The 26,812-nt window shown below is 35.4% G+C and overlaps 1 protein-coding gene across 3 annotated transcripts in view; it reads right to left on the bottom strand.

Moving 5' to 3' along the window:
* ASAH2 (N-acylsphingosine amidohydrolase 2) overlaps positions 1–26,812 on the bottom strand; it is a 94,926-nt gene that overhangs the window by 18,276 nt on the left and 49,838 nt on the right. For 2 of the 3 annotated variants that reach the window (XM_037496684.2, XM_054690212.1), the window contains exons 9-17: positions 16,003–16,123; positions 14,146–14,271; positions 12,088–12,174; positions 9,961–10,065; positions 9,757–9,838; positions 6,622–6,737; positions 4,724–4,818; positions 2,247–2,286; positions 1,113–1,208 (exon numbers count right to left, since the gene is read on the bottom strand). In XM_037496684.2, the coding sequence (XP_037352581.1) occupies positions 1,113–1,208; positions 2,247–2,286; positions 4,724–4,818; positions 6,622–6,737; positions 9,757–9,838; positions 9,961–10,065; positions 12,088–12,174; positions 14,146–14,271; positions 16,003–16,123 (868 nt within the window). Of the gene's footprint in view, positions 1–1,112; positions 1,209–2,246; positions 2,287–4,723; positions 4,819–6,621; positions 6,738–9,756; positions 9,839–9,960; positions 10,066–12,087; positions 12,175–14,145; positions 14,272–16,002; positions 16,124–26,812 lie in introns of those variants that run through there. The other variant, XM_054690213.1, reaches the window with a different exon arrangement.

Genomic DNA, 26,812 nt, shown 5'->3' on the forward strand with positions numbered 1-26,812 from the left:
TCCAAGTCTTGCCACTCTAAAATCTCTTTTAAGTTCTATCATTTTTCCTCTGTCTCTACTGCTTTATCAAATCCCAAATTTGAGCACTCCTTCCTTGGGATTTGATTGCAGTTCCCCAAACCTTTCCTATTGAATCAAAGTTCTGCAACATATCATATAAGATTTCCATCAACTAACTCTGCCTCCCACTCAGCCAATCTCATGCTTACTTCATGTTTACTCCATGAAACCCAACTAATTATGGACCTTTAATATACTTTATCTTTCCTCTAGACCTTTGCATATTTAGCTCCCTCAATATAGACCACCTTTCCTGACTTTTATTTGCCTAATTAGTCTTTATTCATTCTCAAGAACTCAGACAGATGTTACATCTTCCACAAAGTTCCCACCTTCAAATACTCAGTCTAGATTGGGGTGCTTTCTCATACCTTATGTGTCCTTTTCACAGAAACGTAATCATTCATTTTCTTCTCTTTTATAAATTCTAGTGGTCTTGAGAACAGGGGCAGATTCTTATCCACTTGTATACCCTGATAGTGGCTAGTATAGTATATAACAAGATATATATATATATATATATATATCTGTTGAATGAATGATAATTACTTAATTCACTAGGCAATCATAACTAAACTTCTTAGACTTAAGGCTTACTGTGAAGATTACTTAAACTCACATTTACAAGTCCTTAACTAGTACATTTAATAAATAATAACTATCAGTGGGAGCCCTCCCAGTTTCTATAAAAGATTAAGTAACCTAAAGCACTACAGATAAAGAATGCTGAACAACACAACCTAGGTTTATTACCAGTGCTGGTGAGAAAATATTTTATTTCAGGGAAAATGGAATTCAGTGAGATTAGTATTCTGACTGGAATTTAGAAATGGTAAACCTACAACTCCCAAATATAACAGCTGGCTTATCGTTTTCTTATCTACCCGAAAAAAAAATCATTTCTCTAATACACCATTATGGGAGAATATTGACACAGGGCATAATTCAATTAAATGACAAGAACTTTTTACTTTACTTGCTGTGAAAAATAATAAAGCAGGGTAAGGGTGGAAGGGAATGGTGGCAATCATTGTGGTAATGGTATTCTTTACCTGGTATTCTTCATAGGTAGTAATGTAGTGTGTATAAACATTGCATAGACCGGAAATAACAACAGTCATATTCTGCCTCCCATAAGATGCAAATTCCTAGAGAAAGGTAGAGTCCAATAAAATGATCTTTCATCTAAAAGCACATCATTTCAGTTATATTTAACACACACTCACTGATGAGAATTATTAATATATCTCTCTTAATATTCTTCCTAATGATCAAAACTATCTCAGTGTGCTGAAGATTAGAGTCTTAAGTTAAACATCATAACTCTGCACTATACACATTGGCAAGTTGATAGATCTGAGTATCTTAGTGATTTCATTTACAGATGTCAAATCTTTATTAATAAAATATAAACATTTTATCAATACCCTAAAAAGTATAATGGATATTGTGGTTATTTCCAACTCCAAGTAATAAGACATTTGTTAATAATGTCATATGGGAATCATTTGCAACATTTCTAGACTGTAAAGAAAATCATAATAAAGATTAAATACAGAATTCCCAACATATGTTAAGTTTCATTTAGATAGAACTTTAAGGGGCCTCCCTGGTGGTGTAGGGGTTAAAGTCTCAACACTACCAAGCTATTGGCATGAGTTTGATTGCCAGCCAGGGAACTAACCACATCACACAGCAGACTCTCCTGTCTCACCCACTGTCCCCCCTCACCAGAGTGTTTCAGTAGATCCGCCTGTTCTGCTCCCCACTCTGACTCTGGTGAATCCTCTCACCACCACCCCCATACCTCTGGCCTATAACCCAGTTCTTATATGCATAATAAATAAAAATAAATGTTAAAAATGTTTTAAAAAATAGATAGGACTTCAAGATAAGGTACTTAAAGATTACTCATATTTAATCAATAAAACCATATCAATTTTTTAAATATTAATACATAAATATCAAAATATTTTTAGTTTAACCATACCGCTCACATTTTTTTTAGATTTCTTATATAGTTACTATTTCATATTCACCTCTAGCCATTACTTTTAAAAAGTTTACAACTTATTCATCTCAGGAAAAATTAGTTTAAAAGCTACTAGATCATAGGTTTGGGGAATTCTTTTTTTTTTTTTCACCCAACATGAATACACAGATATTTTATTTCATTTTAAACTTACTGCTTGAACTGCCTCCCGAAGTCTTCGTCCAGACATGGTCCTGAGTCAAGAAAAGAGAATTATTGAAGTATTTTCTATTCAAAATATATGCAAAACATACACATAAACTTACAGTGAAATCCAAAAAGTTATCCTGGCTCAGCAATATAATAGTAAAGTATGAAGGAATTCATCAACCTTGCAACACTAAAGTAGAGCTTTTCTTCTACAACTATTCTATCTTCAAGGCAAATTCTAAACTGAAAACAGACAACTAGAAGGTGGGAAAGAAAATCAATGAATAACACTGGCAAAAGATCACAGTCATTTTTCTTTCATGGATTTAATACAATATATTGCTAGGTTAATAAATGCTGAGGCAATTAAAGAACATACTGCTCCTGTCTACACAGGACTTACCATGCCATTCATCTACTCAATCTTTCAACAAAACACTAAGCACCTACTACAAACCAGGCCCACTTCTAAGTGCTACTGATACAATAGTACGGAGTCTACATCCTAGGAAGGGAAGATGGCCAATAAACAAATAAAAAATGACAATTTAGATAGACCAAATAAAGAAAAAGATGAAAATAAGTGCTATGGAGAATAATAAAGTATGGAAGAATGAATGGTGATGGTGTCGTTGTGGTGTTGATGATGGTGCTGGTGCTGATACTGGTAATAGTGGCAGTTGTGGGTAGACAGTGGTGGAGACCATGACTTGCTTTTGTGTTAGATATCTGAGCAGAACACTGAAGGAAGAAAAGAGTTGGCCATAGCAATAACTGGATGTTAAGTGTTTCAGAGAGAAAAAAGCATAATTTCAAAGCTCTAAGGTAGGAATGTATGCTTGGTAAGCCTGGCAATTGCAATGAACCCAATGTAGCTGAAGCAGGGTGAGAAAGTTAGGACAGTGGTCTGAAACCAGACTGGAGAGGTTGCTGAAGAGAAGCTAACATAGGAAAATGTATGATATTGTAAAGGTTTGAGGATTTGCCTGGAATAAGATGAGAAGCCTTTAGAAGGTTTTGAAAAGTGACATGATTTCATTTCTGTTTTAAAGGGATTACTCTGCCTGTTGTTTTGAGAAGACTATAGAAGAGTAAGGGAGGAAGCAAGAAGATGGGACAAGAAGTTATGGTAGTAATATAGGAGAGAGATAATGGTGACTTAAGTCAGTGTGGAAGAGATATAAATTGTTGGGTGGAATGTACAAAATTTGCTAAAAGATTCAATGAAGGGAAAATTGAAAAAGAGAGAAATCAGGGAAGACTCCAATATTTAGGGTCTGAGCAACTGGGTAGATATAAAAAAGATAGGAAACACTGCATAAGGAGAAAATTTTAAACATTCTTCCTTGTGGTGAGCACTCCTAAGATTTACTCTGTTAACAACTTTCAAATATATCACAGAGAAGTGTGAACATAGCCATCATGTTGTGTTACATCCCCTATACTTATCTTACAACTGAAAGTTTGTACCCTTTGACCACCTCCATCCAGTTCCCCCAAGACCCATTATTTATTTATTTATTTATTTATTTTTTAGACTTTTTTAAGATTTATTTATTTATACAAGGACTGGTATACAGTCAGAGGCGCAGGAAGGTGAGAGAATTCACCAGAGACAGAGCAGGGAGCAGAACAGGAAGACAGATCAAAGACACTGCTGAGGGGAGCAGTGGGCATGGCAGGAGAGGTCTGCTGCACCATGTGGGATTCTCCCTGGCCGGCTGGGATCGAACCCGCGCTGCAGAGGAAACCCACCCCATTTCTAAAAAAGATTTATTTATTTATGCATACAAGAGCTGGGGTACAGGCCAGAGATGCAGGGGGTGACAGGATTCACCAGAGACAGAGTGGGGAGCAGAACAGGCAGACTAAGTGAAATACACTGATGAGGGGAGTAGCGGGCAAGACATGGGTTTCTCTCTGGCCAGCCAGGATCGAACTCGTGCTGCATTGGCTGTAGATTGCTTAATAGTGCGGTGCTTAACCCCTTGTGCCACCAGGGAGGCCCCAAACCCCATTCTTTTTTAAATATTTTGTCTATTTAAGATAATGGATATTAATAATACTTATTTGGCTATCATTTCCACAATATGTAAGTCAAATACAGTGTGATGTGTTGATTATATCTCAATAAAAGTGGAAAAATTATTTCCATATTTCTAATATCAAAGCTGATTGCTTCAAGTATATATTTTAATATTATTTCAAGTCTTTTTATGGACACAATAATTCACAGGATTGTGTAAATACAGAATGAGTTTTCCAAATGTTATTTGAGTGAACTTGATCCACTAGTAAAAGGCATCAAGAAAATTATGCTTCAGAGGCCCCACCATAAGAGGTTAGGAATATTTGTAATTGTTGCCAAATATAGCACAGAAAGGCTCAATACAGTGTTATCTGCTCATGATAAAAGGGATTCCAATAGAAACTTCTATACAATAAGCATATTCAACTACAAAATTAAAAAAAAAAACTTACGTCAGTTCCCCAGGAATAGCAGTTATAGCCAAGGATCCAATAGTAATAATCTGAACATCAACAATATCTGGGTGCCAGGGATTGGGGAATGACAGCTAGAAACCCAAAACATGAAAACTGTGTTAGGATTATTCTTCTTTCTATGGTCAAGAGATTGTGTTCACAGAGGTTTCTTTATTAAAGGATTTAAGATTTTTAAGAGCACAGAACTGAGCCTACCAGAGGAGGAGGGAGAGAGAGTCAAGTAAAGAGGGTAGGGGACCCAGAGGATTGTGATGGAGGACTATGGGGTTTTGGTGGTGGGTGTGGTATGGTAACATACATCTGAAGGCATGGGCTTAAATCATAGACAGTATGATAAACAAAAATTAACTCAATAAAAATAAAACAAAGAAAAATACCAGATGATATCACTCATAGCAGGAATTTAGAAAACCTAAATAAGGGACAAGGAAAAAGACTAATTATAATAAAGTAAAAATCAAAATCAACAAGCAACTATAAACCAGAGAAATACTTCAGGGTGGGGAGGAGGGAGTAGGATCAAAACAAGGGGGTGTGGGAATTGCATGGGGACTATAACCAAGATGAAAATGCATACATTGTGCAAAAATGAAAAATAATGTAAAAAATACATAAAAAAACAAAAATAAAACAAATATAATTAAAAATAAAAACAAATACAAATACAATAAAAGCAATACAAAGCCATTCCAGATGACTTTTGGTATTTTAGCCTTCTATCATAAATTTTCTTATTAATTTATGATATAGTTTTAAGTATTCTTTTGTCATGCTCCAATCATCATTTATTTTCTCTTGTTAATGGTATCATTTTTATTGAGATAACATTGATTTACAACATTGCATATGATTTAGGAGTATATGTCATACCTCTTCAGATATATGTTACCATGCCACACTAAAATAGTCATTTTACTCAAAGCAATATATAGATTCAATGCAATTTCTATCAAAGTTTGTAGTAAATATTCTATCTAGTCCTATGAATCTCAATTGCCAATGTTTCTATGACTTGGACTTGATTTCTCATCAATTAAGTTTTTGATGGACATGTTACTGGAATAATAATGTATAAAAGATGACCAAGAGTTCTCCTAGAGTACTGTGGTAACTAAACTTATAGAAGATGAGTAAGGAATTCCATCTTTTGGAAGAGTTAACTTAATGGATTCATTTTTTACTCTAATAGCACCTTAATTTTTCAGTTTCCAAGTCTTGCCTTAATTTCTAAGTTTTCTCCAAGAGTTTATCTTTTAATATGTTTACATTAATGTAGAATCTTTCGCTTTATTCATTTCTTCTCTTTCTCCCTCCCAAAGAATTTTGATTGAATATTAGGAAAAATTGTATTTAAAAGATTTTTCCTATGTAAACAATCCAAGACTCTAGGAACACTGGAATGACCTTTTGAAATTCAGAATGTAAAAACCCCTGTTCCAAACAAGGATCAAAACAATATTGCTGTTGTTAAAATTATTATCTGAACTAGAAGAAAACTGCGACATGAATGTGTTCCTTTTTATATGACCTGAAATATTCTTTCTCTACAGAGATTCTGTGTGAACTCCCAACCTGGAGTCAACATAAATTAATCCTAATAAGGTAAATGTCAGCCTTATTCTTTACTTTCTGATATTCCGATAGATTCTATTATCATAAATGAAAAATTTTAAGTCAATATATTTAACAGTCATACCCCTTGTTCCTTATAACTAGGCTTACAGCATCCTATCTTAAATATCAAAAATTTGATGTGATGTAGGAATATCTGAATAAGGTTGTTAATGTTAATAAAGATTTACCATTCATATTTGATAACACAAATTTTTAAATAACAATATGTTAATTTCATCATAATAATCAAAATGCATTACCTCACCAGTGTGAAGAAGAATTGGCTTTGGTTTATGACATTCTTTGATTTCTTCAGATGGCTTGCCTAGGATCTGATCTCGAATAGTTTCCCAAAATGGAATCCCTTCAGTCATCCCTATTAGAAATATTCTAATTAATAAGATTCCAATGCACTAACAAAATGTCATCATCTTGACAGTGTACACAAATACTTTTAGGAGTTTCAAAGATTTTATTAAGGTTGCTGTTCAATGATTCCAAATATTTTGCATAATAGAAGAGGTAGTCTAAAACAGGAGACTTTATTTAATCAGATCCTCAGTTTAGTCAACAGAATGAAAGAACACATTTTTTTCAACACTCTTGACACAAGCAAAAGAATTAGGTTGGGCCCTTGATTCATACCGTATATAAAAATTAATTCAATATAGATTAGACATAAATAGAAGAATTAAAACTACAAAATTCTTAGAAGAAAATAACTGTAATTCTTCATGATATCAAATTTGGCAAAAAAAAAAATTCTTAGAAAGGATACCAAAAGCATGAGAAATGAGAAAAAAATAGATCATTTTTATTTAATTATCATTAAACTTTTTTTTCTTTGAATAACATAGTCAAAAAAGTAAAAACATAACTAACAGGAGAATATATTTGCAAATCATACTTCTGATAAAGATCTTGACTACAGAATAAAGAACTTTCACAACTCAATAATAAAAATAACCCAATTTAGAAATGATAAAACTATATAAACAGACATTTCTCCAAGGAAGATGAACAAAGAACTAATAAGGACAAGAAAAGATGCTTGGTGTCACTGAAATGCAAAATCAAAATCATGAGATTCCACTCCAAAGCCCTTGGGTGGCTAGAATTGAAATGTCAGATAATAAAAATTGATGATCATATGGAGAAATCAGGGCCCTCAGAACTTCTGGTGGGCATGTAAAATGGTATAGCCATTTTGGAAATCGTCTGGAAGCTCTTTGAATGTTTAAACAAAGAATTTCCATATGTTCTATGATTCTACATCTAGATATATACCCAAGAGGAGAATGAAATTATATACCCATGTAAACACATGTACCTCAATGTTTATAGCAGCATTATTCTTAATAGGCAAAAAGTGAAACAACCCAAACATCCATCAGCTGAGGAATGCATAAACAAAATATGGTATAACCATTCAATGAAATATTATTGAACCCTAAAAGAGGAATGAAGTACTGATACATATTGTAACACAGATAAACTCTGAAAACATGACACTAGTTGAAAGAAATAAACACCAAACATCACACATTTTATGACTCCATTTATAGGAAATGTCCAAAATAAGAAAATAAAAAGACAGAAAATTAGGAGTTGCTTAGGTCTGGGAAAGATGGGACTGGAGATTGTGATAGCCAAAATATATAGGATTTCTTGTTAGGTGATGAAAATGTTATAAAATTGACTGGTAATGATTGCTCATATATGTGAATATATTAAAAACCACTGAATTGTACATACTAAATAAGTGAATTATATGGTATTTAAAACTTCAGATCTGACTAAATTAAATATTACCAGGAAAGATGACACTGAACACAGAAAATTGCATCTGTATTCATTATTTTTTAATTAATGGTTCCAAAATATGATATAAAAAAGACAACAAAAAATTAAGCCAAGTTGTTGCCTGTGGATTATTCCATGTTTGTTTCTACTTTTTCTGCTTTACAATGCATATTACAGTGATAATCAGAACAAAAGTATACAACCTATTTTGATCAGTGATAAATTTGTGGAAATACAAACAGGAAGAAGACCTGGGATCACAAGTTTTAGAATCCTAAAGACCTAAGGAAATTTTGCTCTAATAAATGAATCAAGGAAAAGACATAGATAACCAGATGGAAGAGCTGACTCATACTGTTGAAGGTACAATCCTTCTCTACACCCCCTCACAGCTCTAGTCCAATTTAAAATTATCCATCCATGGCAGACGATTGGATAAAGAAGATGTGGTCATGCATCCCTTAACAACATTTTGGCAAAGGATAGACCACATATATGACAGCAATTCTAACAGCCAGGTGTGTAGGAGGCTAGACCACGTAGGTCTGTGTAATTATACTTGGTGATATTCACACAATGATGAAAACACCTAATGACACATTTCTTAAAATGTATCTTTGTAGTTAAGGAGCAAATGACTGTATTTATACAATGGAATGCTATTCAGCTATTTAAAAAAAGATGAAATGCTGCCACATAGTTATCAACAACATGGATGGACATAGAGGAGATTATGTTTAGTGAAATAAGTTACACTGAAAGAAAGACAAAGACACTGGATGATTTCACTCATATATGGAAGATAAAGAAGCAAAATAAATGAACAAGTAAAATAAAAACAAGAACAAACTCTTATAAGAAAACAACAGTGGTTACCAGAAGGGAAAGGAATAAAAGGATTCAGTGTATGGAGGAGGACAGTAACTAGACTTTGAGTGGTGAACACACTGTATATACAGATGTTGGAGTATAAGACTACACCTGAAATCTATATGATATTATAATTGAATGTCATATCAATAAAAACATTTAATTTAAAATAATAAAAAATTTAAGTCATTTTTAAAAATTGTCTATCCACAAATTGAAATACAAAGAAGTTTCTATTTCTACTTGAATCAGTGGAAAGCTAATTTTAAAAAACACCTATTCTAGGGCCTCCATGGTGGCGCAAGGGGTTAAGCACCGCACTATGAAGAAATCTGAAGTTTCTGCAGCACAAGTTCAATCCCCAGCTGGCCAGGGAGAAACACACATGGCGCAGCAGACCTCTCCTGTCTCACCTGCTGCTCCCCTCAATGGTGTATTTCAGTCAGTCTGCCTGTTCTGTTCCCCACTCTGTCTCTGGTAAATCCTGTCACCTCCCGCATCTCTGGCCTGTACCCCAGCTCTTGCATGCATAAATAAATCAATCTTAAAAAAAAAAAAAAAGACGCCTATTCTAGGGAAATCTGTCATGTAGAAACCTGGAAAACCTACACACTCCTGAGCTAACAAAAATAGCAAATATATTGGCTACCAATGAACCTGAAGAAAATAAGAGATCGGAGCCTTCAGAACCTGCAAGCACAGATTTCATCAAACTTCCTCACCCTGTGTAAAATTGAGGCCTCCAACTCCGTCAATAGTGCCAGCTGCAAAACTGAAGCCCAATGCTGGTTTACAGGTTTTTGCCTAGGGGATAGAATTTGAAAATAAAAACAAAAAAGAAACACAAGTTGAACTTGCAGTAAATCATGAGTTAGGGCCAGAGCTTTACCCTCACGTCATCATCAGTGCGACTCAGTGACACTTACTGTATGTGTGGAATTGAGAAAGACAGTGACATCTGTCATATTCACCCACTGATGAGCTGAAGCCAGGGGTCCAGTCACCTCCTGGGTTGCTAAGGCATATAATTCCTAGAAAATTGATACATGCTTAGTGTTGCAAGCAAAAAAGCCAAAATGAATACTATCACTCTATCCAATAGTATTAGCTGTCAAAGTTTATCTCTCAACCACATTTTGCTTGTTGGTTGCTTACAAATGGCTACTACAGATCTCTCTTCTTCCCTCTTCTCCTGTCTCCTTCCCTTCCCTTTTCCCTCCCCCCAGCCCCAGTTGTTTGCCAGAATCTTGAATCCCCAGACATGCCTGGCCCATGTCTAGTCCCCAGAAATATGAAATTTCAGGCATAAGAAATTCAGGAAATTTCTATGGCACAAGAGAGCCCAATCTCATTTGGAAGACAGTCAAGAAAACCAAAGTTTAGGAGTAGGTAAGCCAAATTACTCTCTCTGCCAGGTGAGAGGGTGCCCTTGGGTATTCCCTGTCAGGGCTAGTGCCAGGGATGCTTTGAAAGACTTCAGGCCCCACTCAATCTGTATTAATTTTTCTACCTGCAACCTACTGTTTAATGTCCTTTTTTTAAAAAAAAGATTTATTTATTTATGCATACAAGAGCTGGTGTACAGGCCAGATGTGTGGGGGGTGAGAGGATTCACCAGAGACAGAGTGGGGAGCAGAACAGGCAGACTGACTGAAATACACTGCTGAGGAGAGCAGTGGGTGAGTCAGGAGAGTTCTGCTGGACCAGGTGGGTTGCTCCCCGGCCGGGGATCAAACTTGTGCTTCAGTGGCTGCAGATTGCTTCATAGGTTACATCTTAACCCCTTGCACCACCAGGGAGGCCTGTCATTGTTCATTTTTGTACAGTAATTGGTTTCTCCCCCAGGGATAGATCCCACAGTTCTCCTGCTACCACATCATTGGTGAACCGTCACCATATTCCCTTGTGTTCTTCTCTCCTCTGTTTGGTGTGCTTTTTTTTTTCTTTCTAATATGGTTAATTGCTTTTTTTCAATTCTATAAGAAAACTGAGTCTAAACCTGTTTTAAAGTGTTTGTTGTTGTTTTTATTTTATCTGCATCATAATATAAGCTAATCCTACTTTAGTACAAATCCCTTTGCCTGATACTAAATCATTTCTATTCTGTTTGCATCCCAGTTTTAATAACCACATGGGAGCACTCAAGGTAGGTGGTCAGGAGGTTGTGCCTTTCTGAGAAGAGATGCAAATATGGAGCGAATCTCTGTGACTCCCAGGCCCAGAATGGTGACAGAATTTCTGACACCAAATAGTGCCATGGGTGCTCACTCTAAGTAGAATCTGTTTATTTAGAACAACTCACTGACAATAAATCCACAGTAATTAAAAGAAACTGCAGTAGAAAGTCTGATGTCTAGTGTTTTTAAGTGTGCTTTTGTTATTCCTTAATTGCTCCTGAACCATTTTTAAATCGTTGGAATAAATAGTCACACAAACATATAAACACATGCACATACACAAAACAAAGGTATGTAAATGATAAAAAGTAAGATATTTCAACTATCTTTATCAGACATACCTCTGCTACAGGTCATCCTATGTCTTTTCAATCAGAAACCTGTCTCCATAGCCCCTGACATGGAACATGGGGGTAAAATGGAAGACAACATTTGGGAAGGGTATAGGGTAGAGTATTTCACAGTAATCTCACTGGATACCCATTCTCTCTCCATCAAAAAGTTAAGACATGGTTAGGTGACTTCACAGGCAGAGATCTGAGAAACCTCTGAACATTTGGATCTTGGGGTCCAATCTGAGACCACAAAAATTGAGAGCTTTACAATTAAGCATCCCACTGTCAGAAGTACTCTGGCTGATACAGAATGTTTTCCTGAGTACTTCGGCTTACATGTACTTCCTGTCAGAAGTCAGACGCAAGCAGAGTGCTTGTGAAAGCAGACTTCCAAAACACATGAATCAACTTTCCCTCTCAGACTCCTCAGCACAGCTTGTGAGCTTGCTGCCCTCCTTAAATTCCTTTCTCATGAGCACCATGAGGAGATTTTAAAGAACAATTTCAAATGAAGATGAAAGAAGCTGGGCCCACAGTTTACCTTTGCTTTCTGAAATAAGGCCCGTCCTATAATTTGTGTGCTGTCCAGCATATCTTGTCCAGGTCCCATGGCCATGCACATGTTGGGCTAAGTCAAAATGATAAAAAAATGTCTTCTTAGTGAAAGCGGTTATTTTAAAGAATGGAAAATTACAAGTGAATCTAAGAAGCAGTTTTCTTAAGCCACATTCTAGCATTTCTTTTCAGATACTCTTTCTGTTTACAAATTATGAAAGACAAAAAGCACTTATGGAATTAGAGCAGTGAGCATCTTTAAAAACCTTCTATTCTCTTCCCCATTTATTAAGGAAACTGAAGAAAATAATGACACTGAGGCTAAAGTGGGTTAGAGGATTTACCAGAGATTATACTGATAGCTAACATCTGACCTTATGCAATGTTATATGTCAGTGATATCTCTATAAACTTGAACAGGGGAATAAAAGCAAACAAAAAGGCTCTTAATTGATACACGATGAAATATGAGTAGAATAGGTAATTCACAACAATGGAGCTGTAAAAGAGCGTTCAATATTAAAATATGATCAATTTCATGAACAATTCAATATAATTTTAAACGACAAAAAGAGAGGTCTGCATATCACGTTGGCCAAGATTGAAAAATTGACAAAAGTGATATCAGTGAGCAACAAAAGTGTTGCTCATGCACTGTGGAATGTGATTGAGAGGGCACTGGGTAACAAGTAGCAGAAGTTAGATGTGCTTTTTCTTTGACAGCAAGTGCACTTTTAAGAATCTAATCTAAAGTGACACACATCCACATGTGAAATACTCATAAGCTTAGTGACCATAGCATATTTACATGAAGGAAGGAAAAATTAAAAAGAAAAATGGTGTGAAAGAAAAATGAAGGGAAGGAAAAGAAATACTTTATGGTAGGAGACTGGCTAACAAATTATAGTACTTAAAATTGAAAAATCACAGTACCAATGATGTTTTAAGTAAATACTGGTAATAAGGAAGCAGTAAATAGAACAGCATAAAATTACGCATACATATATGTGCAAGGAGGCATAAAAAGTAGTCTGGGAAGAGGTATATTAAACAGTGATGTTAAATGGTGTGGGGGCGGGGAGCATGTTCCTTTAGATAAATTTCATTTTCTGAATTTTTCAGTATTATTATTGAATACATTATTGATGTATTCAATCATATATCATTCTTTTTTAAAATGTTAAAGTGATAGTCTAAAATTTTTTAATTATTTTCAAAGGATCACATTAAAGCAGAAGACAGGCAATACTTATCCACTTCCCTCCTCTTCTCTTAAGTGATTCCCAATTTGGTTTAGAAAGTCATCTTTTCTTTTATTTTTTTTTTTAGGATTCTATTCTTTTTATTTAAATCTATTACAAATTTTTTTTAAATAATAAATTTTATTTTTATATTCCCCATACAATTGCAACCTCCCCATTCTGACCCCAATCCCTCCCCTCCTGCCCCCCACCCCCCAAAAAGTGTCTCTGGTTCATAGTTTTTTGTTGATTTTGACAATAGCTAAGCTTTAGAAAGTCATCTTAAGCAACACCTCTCTCATTTCCAGCTCAATCAAAGGAAACCAAGGGATTCCTTAGGCCTTGCCATAGATTAGTCAGGAACTCCAAGTTAACTCAATCTGTACATAACCTCCCCGCAGCAACTATTTTGGTTCAGGAACAGGCATGGGACATAGTTTGACCCAATCAGACTAATGAGAACTTAGATTCCATGGTTGGAATAGAAGTTTTCTTGTTTTAATCCAGAGAAATGTCTCAAAATGTTTTTGGTACTAATTTGTGAAAAAATGCCAAGGCAAATGTTTCAGAGAGTCCAAGTTTGGGGAAGGTTATTTAATACTTGACATTTAAATTGTCTTACAAATAAAAAATAAAATAAGTCAATTAAGGGGTAAAACAATTTTACCTGAGAAATTTAGCAGGTACTTTTGAAAATAATAGGTTGTAAAAGGTCAATGTACACTTGATGAAGACATATTTGTAAATTAAAGATGAATGTATATGAGATACAAAACCAAAGATTTAGTGTGATAGATACCTACCCCACCAAGGGGACAAGAGCTATTGGCATTATCACAAGATTCTCCCGTGTCGATGCAATGTGGACCAGCAGTATTGGGAGACACATCTCCTAGGTTTGATGAAGCAAAAGCTGCTACATAGGGCCCCTGGCAAAAAAAAAAAAAAAAAAAAAAAAAAATCCAATGGTCTTTTATTCTTTATTTCCTATAATGTTTCCAAGAAAAGTGTAAACATTCAATCCACTCTGATGAACTATTCAAAATCTTTTATATGCATTGAAGGATATACAATATTCTGAGAAAATTTTTATTTTTGAAAGTCTCACAATGCATTCAGCATATTATTATTGACACATTATTATTAATGATATTCCAACTATTGATAAAGTTGTTTCAAGTAGGAGTTTCAAATTTGTGCCTCAAACAGAAATATTTTGACAAGAAATACAGTGTACAACAATAAATTATAAAATGCCAACCCATCAATCTATTCTGTGTTATTTTATCTGGAGCTGAGAAAACCATTGCCCTTTAAAAATAAATATCCTGTTGGTTTTAAAAGAGTCAATCCAGGTTTTCCTGTTGTAAAACTAAACCTAAATATAGCATCTACATTCCAGTCCTTCCTTCTCTACACTTTATCTCTTCAACCTAAAAAAACAACACATAACCTTTCAGGGGGTTGCAAGGCATTAACCTCAACCCAATAGGTCTACCATTTCACTTTAAATGTCTTTAGTTTTCTTAGAGAAAAAGATAAGCAAATATCAGAGATCATTTTTTAAAACCCTTTTTTTATGTTCTTATATATTGTTGTTTATTTTTGTATAATATTTGATTTCTCCCTCAGTGGTAGTCCCCATAAATCTCCCACCACCACATCACCCATGAGCCATCACCACAGTCCCTTGTGCTCTTCCCTCCTCCATTTTGACCCCTCTCCCTCTCTCTCCCCTGCTGTCTGCCTCAGATCTATAGTTTGCCTGCAAGTTTTGAGAGATGACTTTTTTTAATTCTAAAAAGATAATTTATATTAAAATGCTTATCATCCAGTCAGTGATCATAAACCAGAGCCTCCTTTCTTTTTCCTAGGATGCTGGATAAAATTGAAAAATAGAGTTCTGTCAACAAAGGAGCTAAAAGGTCAGATATTGATAGAATGTTCTTGATGCTCATATCTTTATATCAGAATGTCTGTTCTAGACAAGGACCTGGACTCTTATCCTTCATAGGCTATTCTGCATTTGTGGCTTCTCCCATTTATCCATCTGTAGCCTGTGATTTACACAGAGCTGAAGAGCTTTGGGGCACACAAGGACTGGGTTTCTGGTCCCGCATTTCTGATGCCAGCCCTCACTGCATTGCAAAGTTACAAATATAAGTGTGATGGAAAAGGGTTGTCTCTGATTATGCCTTATTGCAGAAAAGTAGAATAAGGTCCTTGGAAGGAAATTTGACTTTAAGAGGGAAGTCTAGATTAATGTGAAGGACTTACCACCTGTTGTTCAGAATCTTACACTATTCAGAATGCATTTAAAACTTTTGTAGCTCTGAAAACAAAAGTAAACCTCAATATAGTTTTCATATAGCCAAGTTGATCCAAAACAACTATATATCATGAAAATCTTGAACTTGTCCTTCCTTATCCAACTAATTGTAACTTTATAATGTCATCAAAATAAGTACTATTTGAGACAGAGTTTATTAGCCATTTCTAATTTTTCATTCCCTACTAGGGAGAAATAAGAATTATTTCCATCCCTAAGTATATGACATTCATGATGACACTTTAGAGATTAGAAGCAGCTCTTCTAAACATTGCATGGATAATGATAATTAATCAATTAAGAGGAAATTTTTGACAATATAAATTCTCACCTCTCCAGGTAGATATCCTTTGTTCTTCTCTTGTTCAAAAAGGTAAGCTGCATAGCCCACATTGTCACTATTTACAAGATGGTTGGTGTTATTCATGCTCACTGGGTGGATGGCAAACCAACTATAAAGGAACAAGAAGCCTTATGTTAATGAAGAGATCAGAGAATTAGGCCCAAAAACTTCCTACTGGAATTTTTCTCCAATAGTAAATACATTTTTGACTATATGCATTCACATTTAGTTTCTTTCATTGTTAATAAAAATTACAAATATGTACTCAAGAAATCTGATCATTTATTTAAAATTATAAAATAATGTTTTATAATTTTTAATTACATTTATTTTTAATATTTAAATTAAAAATACAAAACTGTATTTTTAGATTTCATCATCATCTTCATTATAAGCTTTTAACAAGAGCCACAGATCCACTCTATAGATGGAATTCAACCTCTAATGTACATAGTTGCCACTGTGTAAAAATATAGATGTTTAGGCTGAAGGTGTTCTAGAGTCAACCCCAAAAAGTTACTTGCAAGCTTTTTATATTTATGGAAAAACATTTTTAGTTCCTTTTTTTTTTTGTCTCTTTCTCCTAACACTCATGTTCTGGGGGTAATTCTAATTAATTAGCATTTTCCAGGTATAATTTAGCATTTTCCAGTTATAATTTAGCATTTTCCAGTTATAATTTTATTGTATTCAGTTTGAATGGAAAAAGGGGTGGTGGCCATGACCATTCCAACCAAATATTTCCATCCCATGTGATCGCACAGAGGTTAGTTAAATTCAGCCAGACTGCAACCCCTCCAGCACAATCAAAGGAAACCTGTAAAACAATTCTAACAACATCAACATTTAGCACTTCTTAAGCAGAAGATTTTACACAGGATTTTATTTTATTCTCACAAAATCCCAAATCAGACACTATCATTATCCTCATTTTAAAATTAAGGAAATGAAGTCTCCGAGTAGTGAACTAAATTGACCAAGGTCACACAGTTGTAAGTCAAGAAGCACAGTTGTAAGTCAAGATTTGTCAAACCAATAAAGCCCATGTTGTTATTTGTTCTCTTATTTGCTCTGTCCCTTCTGTTCATTCACTTACTCATTCAATACATAGTTATTTCACTTTGACCCTGTGCCATATGCTGGAGACATAGAGATGAATGAGATATTACTCTTGAAAAATGCTTCATGAGGATGTGACATTTGAAAGATGGGTCTTAAAAGACCCATAGGAACATGGCAAGGGAATCGCTGGAGAAAACTAATTTATAGCCATGGACGAAGATGGAAAGGGGTGCAGTGGTTGAGTAAAAGTACAGTTAGGGTGGCCAGAGCAAAATGGATCAAGACAAGGAAAGAGAGTGGTTGAGAACATACTGTAAAATTCTGGAGACCTGACTGACCCTTGGTCTAATAAGTCATCTTCACAAGCTCTATCCTATATGCCAGAATTGCTGCCTGAAGATAGTCTTTTTCAGAATGAAAAATAAGATTTAATAATGGGTAACTAACTTTTGCATCTCTGCAGAGTATTCCTTTAGCAAGGAAAAATTAAATCCTGCACTACCTTCCCCTAATATCAGCATATCTGATACTAGTTGTCAGGACAACTTAGAACTAGAAGCCCCTCCTATCAATAATAATTACATTTTTAATGTCAATTACTCATTGTTCTCATCTCTATATAAACTGAATTCAAACGTGCATTTATTGGAGAGAAATCTGCCAGCCTGCTTCCCAGATTTGAATCCTCAGTTTGATTAGCTAGTAAACTCTTTTTCTATCATGAGACTTTATTTTCATTTAACATGATTATTCCATTCATACAATCAACATGAAATTATTAGCAGCCAAGTATATAGTTGTATTGTGAGATATCATGTGTATCTACTACTTTCAAAGAGCCACGATGTATCTGTGAAAACAAAGGCTACAAATTTTGGTCTTAGACTGTAGACTGGAATGCTTATTTATGTAATTTATTTGAGGCCTTAGAAAATTATATTTTTCTCTACAAAACAAAAAAAATGCGTTCTAAAAGTTTATATGAATTTCACAATAAGAAGCTGTATAACTCCTCCTTTGCCCTTTGAAATATATGCTATTAAAATATCAGGCTTGTCAAAGTAAACAAAGTACTATCATAAGAGATGAATATTCCTAAAGACATGTAGAAAGACAGTCACTTTAAGAAGGCTGCTCACATTTTTATCTGGTCGAAAATATTCATCAAACAATGCTTAAAAAAGGGAAGAATGGTGCGAAAATGAAGTTCAAAAAAAGGAAGAATGGTGTAGGTAGTTTCAAGAGAACTTAGAAAACATACGTAAAAGGATGAATATACCCCTGGTAATAAATTTTTTTTTTTAATATTATGTCACAGTACAACAGGAAAAAGTATTCAACTTGAGTCTTCATGCTGAAATGAAGAATACTGAGGAAAAAAGAGATTTTGAATCTTATCCTAATTTGCACAAAATTAGTTAAAATTTCTGAATCTGTGTACCTCCCTGGTGGCACAAGAGGTTGTCAGCACTATGAAGCTATCCCCAGCCAGGGAGGTGACCCACATGGTGCAGCAGACCTCTCCTGTCTCGCCCATTGTTCCCCTCAGCAGTGTATTTCTGTCAGTCCACTTGTTCTGCTCCCCACTCTGTCTCTGGTGAATCCTCTCACTGCCCCCGCTCTGGCCTGTACCCCAGGTCCTGTGTGCATAAATAAATCTTTTTTTAAAAAATTCTGAATCTGTTTCTTTTTTTTTTTTTATTAAATAATAAATTTTATTTTTATATTCCCCCATACAACTGCACATGCCCCATTCTGACCCCAATCCCTCCCCTCCCGGCCCCACCCCCCAAAAAGTGTCTCTGGTTCATATTTTTTTGTTGATTTTGATTTTCACTTTCTTATAGTTATTCTTTTTCCTGATCCCTTATTTAAGTTTTCTAGATTCCTGCTATGAGTGAGACCATCCGGTATTTTTCTTTTTCTTTTTAGCTTATTTCGCTGAGCATGATCCCTTCCAGCGCCATCCATGTTGCTGCAAATTGCATGTGTTTATCTTTTTTGAATGCTGAGTAATATTCCATGGTATATATGTACCACATCTTCTTGATCCAGTCATCTATTTTTGGGCATTTGGGTTGTTTCCAAAGCTTAGCTATTGTAAATAGTGCTGCTATAAACATAGGGGTGCAGGTGTTCTTTGGAATTGATGTTTCTGTGTCCTTTGGGTAAATACCTAGGAGTGGAATTGCTGGATCATATGGAAGCTCTATGTTTAGTAGGTCCAGAAATCTCCAAAGAGAAACCCCACCAACTGGGAGAACATTTTTGCACCCAACACTAATGATAAAGGACTGATCACAAAAATCTGCAAAGAGCTGATGAAACTCAACAACAACAAAGAAAATACTCCAGTCAAAAAATGGGCAGAAGAGCTAAAAAGAAACTTCTCTGAAGAGGAAATGCAAATGGCCAACAGACATATGAAAAAATGTTCAACATCACTTGTCATCAGGGAAATGCAAATCAAAACTACCATGAGATACCATCTTACACCAGTGAGAATGGCACATATTAAAAAAACTAGCAACAACAAATGTTGGCGAGGTTGTGGAGAAAAAGGAACTCTCCTGCACTGTTGGTGGGAATGCAAACTGGTCCAACCACTATGAATCTGTTTCTTAAACCAAAAAAATTAGATCTCAACCATGCTTGTAAATTAATAAATAGTAAATTAATATAGAATGTTATTTTCTCCTATATAACTGAAGCATTTGAAATAAGTATCTCTGAGGTTTCTTTTAATTCATTGTGCACTTTTTACTTGGTAACAGAAAAGAAAAACCCATTACAATATTGAGCTTCTTAAATGTTCTAAAACAATAACAAACCCATCCCAGGATCCACTGGACCACACTTTTTCATGGACTGATTGTACCTTGCACAAAACTAAAGGGACCAGTTCCTTCTTGGTTCACTGAGCTAAGGAAGAAAGAGCTTTCATGTGATTTGCACATAAAAGCTGCAGCCATCTTCAAACTAAAAGTCCACCAATAGGGAAAGGGAATATCATGCATCCATTCAAAGATGTCTATGAAGATGAATGATAACATGGGAGCATTGGGATAAGTGCAATATAAGAAGCTATAGTGGGTTGAATATTGTTCCCCAAAAATTTATGTCCACTGGAATATAATGTGATCTTACTTCAAAATAAATTCTTTAGATAGCAAGAATTTACCTTTACCAAGGTAAAGAGCAAGGGAGATTATACTGGTTCAGCTTAAACCCTAAACCCAATGACAGATGTCTTCATGTTACAGGGCAACCTCAAAGGGAAACAGGATGGCCTGGATGTGAGTCCTCACCCATGTGCTTAAAATAACTCTTTGGCATGAGGTGGGTGGGGGTAGACTCCATGAAACAACACTGAGTTGAGTTTATTCAAGACATACTGTTCCCCCAACAATAAGAGTAAAGAAATAGAGACACTCAGACATAGAGAAGTAAGCAATAAGAAGATGGAGGCTGAGATTAGAGTGACATATCTACAAGGATTTCTGGCAATCACAAGAAGCTAGGAAAAAAGCATGGAAAAGATTTTCCCTCAGAGCCTCTGCAAGGAACAAACTCTGCCAACACCTTGATTTTGGATTTATGGTCTCAAAACTTGTGAGAAAATACATTTCTATTATTTAAAGTCATCCAGTCCATAGTATGTATGGCAGCCCTGAGAAATTAACATAGGAGCCATATGTTTTCGTGGCTTAGAGCACTAGCTCTGGGGTTAACAAATTACTTAGCCTATTTGAACCTCAGTGCTCATATAACTAATGTAATAATAATATCTATCTCACAGAATTTGACAATTAAAGGAACGAATACATCTAAAATAGTTAGCATTCAGAAAGGGGGTCAGAAAATCAGAGAAAATGAGTCAATAGTATAATGAAGGAGGGAATTGGACTTTTAGAGGTGAACATAATTATATACAGATGTTGCTTTATAATGATGCACATCTGAAATCTATATATTGTTATAATACATTCATAATAATAAAAATAATTTAAATTTAAAATAATTTAGAATTTTCAAAGTGTTTAGCATAAAGATTAGCCTATACTAAGAAAGAAATATATCATGGGGCCTCCCCAGTGGAGCAGCGGATAGAGCGCCATGCTGTGCAACTGTCTGCAGCCTCTTCGGCATGGGTTCGATTCCCAGTCAGCCAGGGAGATTCCCACATGGTATGGCAGACCTCTCCTTACTTGCCCACTGCTCCCCTCAGTAGTGTATTTCAGTTCACTTTCCTTTCTGCTTCCCACTTTGTCTCTGGTGAATTCTCTCACCCTCCCTATGCCTCTGATCTGTACCTCAGTTCTTGTATAAATAAAAAAATAAATCTTTTTAAAAAAAAAGAATGAAATAAATCATTACTGATGATGTTGCTCATACTGATACTGATGCTAATGAACAGGAGGAGGAGGAGGAAAAGGTAAAAGAGGAAGAAGAGAGGGAAAAAGTGAAAAAAAAAAAAGTGTGTATTTTTTTCCATAAGATTAATACAATCTTAAAATACATGCTCTGTGTATATGTGTGCGTATAACCCATGTGATAGGGGCATGAAATACTTAAATGAGGAAACTCTGCTCTCTTGTAGCAGAGCTTTGATGGGTTGCAAAACAACCATATGCCCCCCTATTTCCCAGTCCCATCGTCAGGGTGGAGGCCAAGCCCTCATGTACAGAGGGACCACCCAATTTTTATTAGATATTCATAAATGGATAATAAGCCTTCAGCATGTTAAGTTACTGGACTATCACACCTGCCCGCTGTTCCTGGCTTTCATTACCTGGGTTAATATAGGTTTTCTTCCTCCACAAGTCTCCTCATCCACCTCAGTACAAATCATTTGGCGAAGGAAAAAAGGGTGTTTCATTGTATTATACTGGAAGTTTTATTGGATCAGGAATTTTGCCCAAAAGCTAATCTTAACTTTAAATAGGCAGATGTAAAACATGGAGATCAGACTGCTCAGATTTTTAGAAAGACAATGAATTGTAGCCAAAGAGGGTCTTCTGAAAGAACAGGTAGACTAGGGCCAGCATCCTAAAGAAACTTTCTACATTCTCAGATTCAGAGAGGCAAACTCTCCACTACTCCTGTTGGCTTCATAAGTCATGGATAAAAAAAAAACAAAAAAACCTTTGATATTATTATCAGATATCCAGTTTGTGTGGATTCCATTAAATTACTACTATCAAAATGCTTGAGAGCTAAATAGTATGACTAAGCAATCAACAAGAGGAAAACAAGCAATGGCCTAAAGAAGATTTTTCAATTTTTTGGTGTAATACTTAGCAACTGTTGTAAGGTATGAGAATGTCAACATTGCCAAGAGCAACTCTCTCCTCATGCTTCAGTAACAGGAATGTAAACCATCAAAGCCTTTGTAGAAGGCCATTTGGCAACTTAAAAGAAAATTTAGTATTAAGCAGCTCTCTCTGAGCAAGCAATCTCACTTCTAGAATTTAGCTCAAAATCATTGGCAAATATACAAGATATATATTCAAGAATGTTTATCATAATGTATTTTATAATGAAAAAACTATAAGCTAAATATGAAATGGTTGCTGGTTACCTGCATACCTTATCATACATAAAATGGAAGACTATATAGCAATATTGAAGGTGATTTTAATACTAAGTAGTATTGAAAAATATAAAGTGTTTCTAAATTTAAAAAAAGACAAATTATATATGTGGAAAATATCACTTTTTAAAAAAATATATATTTGATTAGGAAAAGGTCTAAAAGACTATGTAACAAAATAGTAATAAAAGTTACTAAGTTCCAGGTTTACCTGAGGAGTTTTTAATTTTCTTTTTTCTTTCACTGATGAAATTTTAGAAAATATATGTGAAAAATTAAGATTAAAAAAAAAAAAAACCACTTGGTACAATACCAAAAGCAATCTCTAATACAAACTCTGGACTTTGGGTGATATAATGATGTGTTACATGAATTTATAACATATGTACCACTCTAGCAGTGGATGTTGGTAGTGGGGCAGGGTACATGTGTGGGATGGGAATTTCTGTACTCCTGTTTAATTCTGCTGTGAACCTAAAATTGCTTTATAAAATAAAATTTTATAAAATAATAAAAAACTACCCTTTCCTAACATAGCATCACTTCCATCATCCTGTGGACCAAAGCAGTTGGCAAGTGTCAATAGGAAAAGAAATCATTTTAAACCTCTTGCTGGAGATGTGGAAAATCACTATGTATAGAATACAAAGGATAAGGGTGATTGTTGCAGACATCTCTGTAATCTACAAATGCCATTAAAAGTATTTTTTTTTAATTCTACCAATCCTAAAAATGTAGAAGAAAGAGAAGCACTGAAAACATGAGACAAATAGCCCAAAGTGAAGATATGTAGAAAAGTTCAACTTTAAAATACCTTTTGTGTCCATCAGTAGATTGTAAGAAAGTCTTCATAAATTGGGTTTTTCTAAGTGTGTGCACAAATAATTCAGTAAATTGAACAAATCATCATCCATATTTTTTTTTAAGGAGCCTTTAAAGGGCCACCTTACATAACCCTTCTCTGTAAAATGAGTTTTCATTGTGTAAAACAGAAGGAATGGAGCAATTACTCAAACATCTGCTAGGCTTTCTCACAGGGCCAATGGATAGGAGTCAGAACATACCAACTCTCACAGGACTGGTAAGGTGAGAAAAAGAAATAAGTCCTGCTACTTCTGCAAACTCAAGGAAGAAATTTGGCAGAGGCAAAGCAATCAGAGGAGGCAGAGTAATGAGGCATCCTGTCCTGTGACAACACGCAGGGGCCTGCCCTATGGCTTTCCTTTTGCTGCAAACATTCAAAACCTCTGTTTTCTGTCTTTAGAGTTTTTTCATACATGTGGAGTCTTCCTTCATTGGGCCTCTCGAGACTGAGTTTCACTTTCTCCGTTAGACAGCAGACTTGTTCTTGGAGGTGTCGCCTGGAGTTCATAGTCCAGCTTCCATTTTAATTCAGAGTACAAAACATCACAAATATATTCTCCACATCTGGAGACAAATCATTTCCTTTTCCTGCATGAGTACTATCAGTCAAAAATGACAGAAATATTTTTCCTACTTTCAGATCAACTGGAGCAAATAGCAGCCTCACGATAATTGAGGACTTGATGATGGAATGGTTTCACACATGTAATTCTGTTTCATTCCTCAAATCACCCACTCTTCCTAGACATTAAAAAGGCCCCCAATTCCCAATTTCCAACTTCAAATACTCTAATGATTTTCCATTCCCATGGTGGAAAAACCAAACAAAGCCTTTACTGTGGCACCTAAATTCTACCCCTAACTTTAGCTCCCAATGCCCTGCCCCTGTTGTCTCTGCACTCCAGCCACACAGACCTGCTATCAGTTCCTCAAATGGGCATCAGAACTGCACATGCACTCCATCTGGGTTAAATGTTCATTTCCACCCCCAATTTTGCCAGTTGATCCCTAGCCTTTCTGCAGTTTTCAGTTTCATTTCACTTCCTTGGGTAAGCCTTTTCCAATCTCCATAAGCAAATCAAATCCCTGGAAGACAGCTCAACTTAGCACTTACCTCAATTATGTTGAATGTATTTGTATGACTATTTTAATACATTTTGTCTCCATTAGCAGACTGTAAGTTCTATAATAACAACAACTACCTCTATTTTTACTTATCAATGTGTCCATATTATCAGTTCAATTCATAACACATATATTCCATAATAGTTAATAAATCTGTAGGGTAAGAAGACCCTACAGTCACATTTTTAAAATATGAAGCTGAGTCTCAAGGAGTTTAAGAGATTTTCTTAGGGAATTACACAGGCATTTGGTTGCAAGGTATTTGATTCCTGATTTCAAGGCCAGGAAATGGACTGAATCCAAGGATCTTCAGGTCTGGGCAGTGTTGCATGACACATAGCAGGCACCTAGCGCAGACTATTGAATGAAGAAATGAAAATAAAAATGAAAGTAGGAAGGAATAAATTTGACCTTCAATGTGGCCTTCAGTGTGCAGAGAACACTCTTGGTTGTGACATTGAGAAGGTCATCACCTTTCTAAGGCTCAGCTGACAATGATCTCCATGAAATTCAGAGATCCTGTGCTTCCAAATTCCTATACGTCGGCATCTGTCTAACAGCAGGACCCTACATGTGGTGGTGGAGTTATTTAGCAGCCCAGGTTTGACTCTACGTTTTGTATAATTTTTAATGTACTCCAAGAGCAATTATCACTGTGCAACAGAGGTAACTGCAGAAGCAATTACATCAAGGATAACATATGGTGACTATGGAAACAATGGGAAATTATTGCAGAGTATCAAGCAAAGCAGATGGAAAAGCATTATTATAACCTTGGCAATTGACCCTGGGACTTCTAAGTATTCTCAGAAACAAAAAAAACTGGACAAAAGGATAGAATTTGAGTTTTAGTTTTGCATTGTTAAATGATTCAGCAACTAATATAATGGAATCATGATGGAATCATTCAGCCAAGAGTTAAATAGAAACTACAAAGGAAAAGGCACTTTCTAGGGAGGCATAGATATATGCTGTTACCCTGGACCATTTCCTAACCAAACTTCCCACTAAATTGTTCCACTGTCTAGAGCTAGTTGACCTCTCCAATTTTATATCTCACTCTCTCCCTAATCTACCCCATGCTCTGGACTCACAACTCACTCTGTTTTGTTTTGTAATTTTTTCCCATTACTCCATGATAAACCCCATGGTTCTTTCAGGTTTAGCAGAAATGTCATTTTTTCTGTGAAACCTCCTAACATGCTCCCATGAAGAATTAAGTGCTACCCCATCTAGTTATCACTTGATGCCCAAGGTCTTGATGCCTGTAAGACCTCTGAAGACAGGGGTCATGGCTTATTTATCCTAACATACCCCAAGCATACAGCTGAATGCCTGACATTCAAGAAGTCTACTGAGTTAAATACTTAGTGGAAATTAATCAATAGATGGATTCATTGTAATCAAAAAATGAGTCCTATTGCATTAATCCCTAGAATCAAGTATATCTGGAAGTAATTAGTGATTCCCACATTAAACCCAGAGAAGTAACTCTAATGCTAAGAATTTCAAGCACTCTGATATGTCAATAATAGAGTTATTTAGAAGGCATAGATATTAATCATCTTCTTACCATGAAATATAATAAACTCTTCTCTCTTTCAGGCACAGAATGTTTCACATGAATTATCTTATTTAACCTCCCAACAACCCTTAAAAGTATTATTATTCTTATTTTCAAATAGAAAAGTAGAGGTATCAGTGGATAAGTAAATTTCCCCCAACCATAGGCTTAGTAAATAGCAGTATTGGGATCTGAACCCAAATCCTACACATAAAACCTGAACACTAAACCCTGAATTTCTTATCACCAAGTTATTCTCCTTCTGGTTAGAGGACCAACCCTTGTATCTGAACTGTGAGTCATACTCTTTATCTTTAGTGTTTTTCTTCGCTTCTCATTACTGTTAATTTTACTTTCATAGAAACTTTCATTTAGATATTTCATAATTATACCTGGAAGATTCCTCTCACCTTCACTAACATTTATAAACATTTTAAGGACTCACTTTATCCCTCAATTATAGAGAGAAGAACACCAAGATATGGAACAGTTATATAACTTGGTCAAAGTCACATAGCTAATAAGTATCAGAGTCCAGAGTAACCCCAAGCCATCTGATCCTAGCAGCCCAACACTATCGTACATGTTCC

Source organism: Talpa occidentalis, unplaced genomic scaffold, assembly GCF_014898055.3.
Source record: "Talpa occidentalis isolate TD23 unplaced genomic scaffold, MPIMG_talOcc4v2.1 talOcc4.8, whole genome shotgun sequence".
NCBI lineage: Eukaryota > Metazoa > Chordata > Mammalia > Eulipotyphla > Talpidae > Talpa > Talpa occidentalis.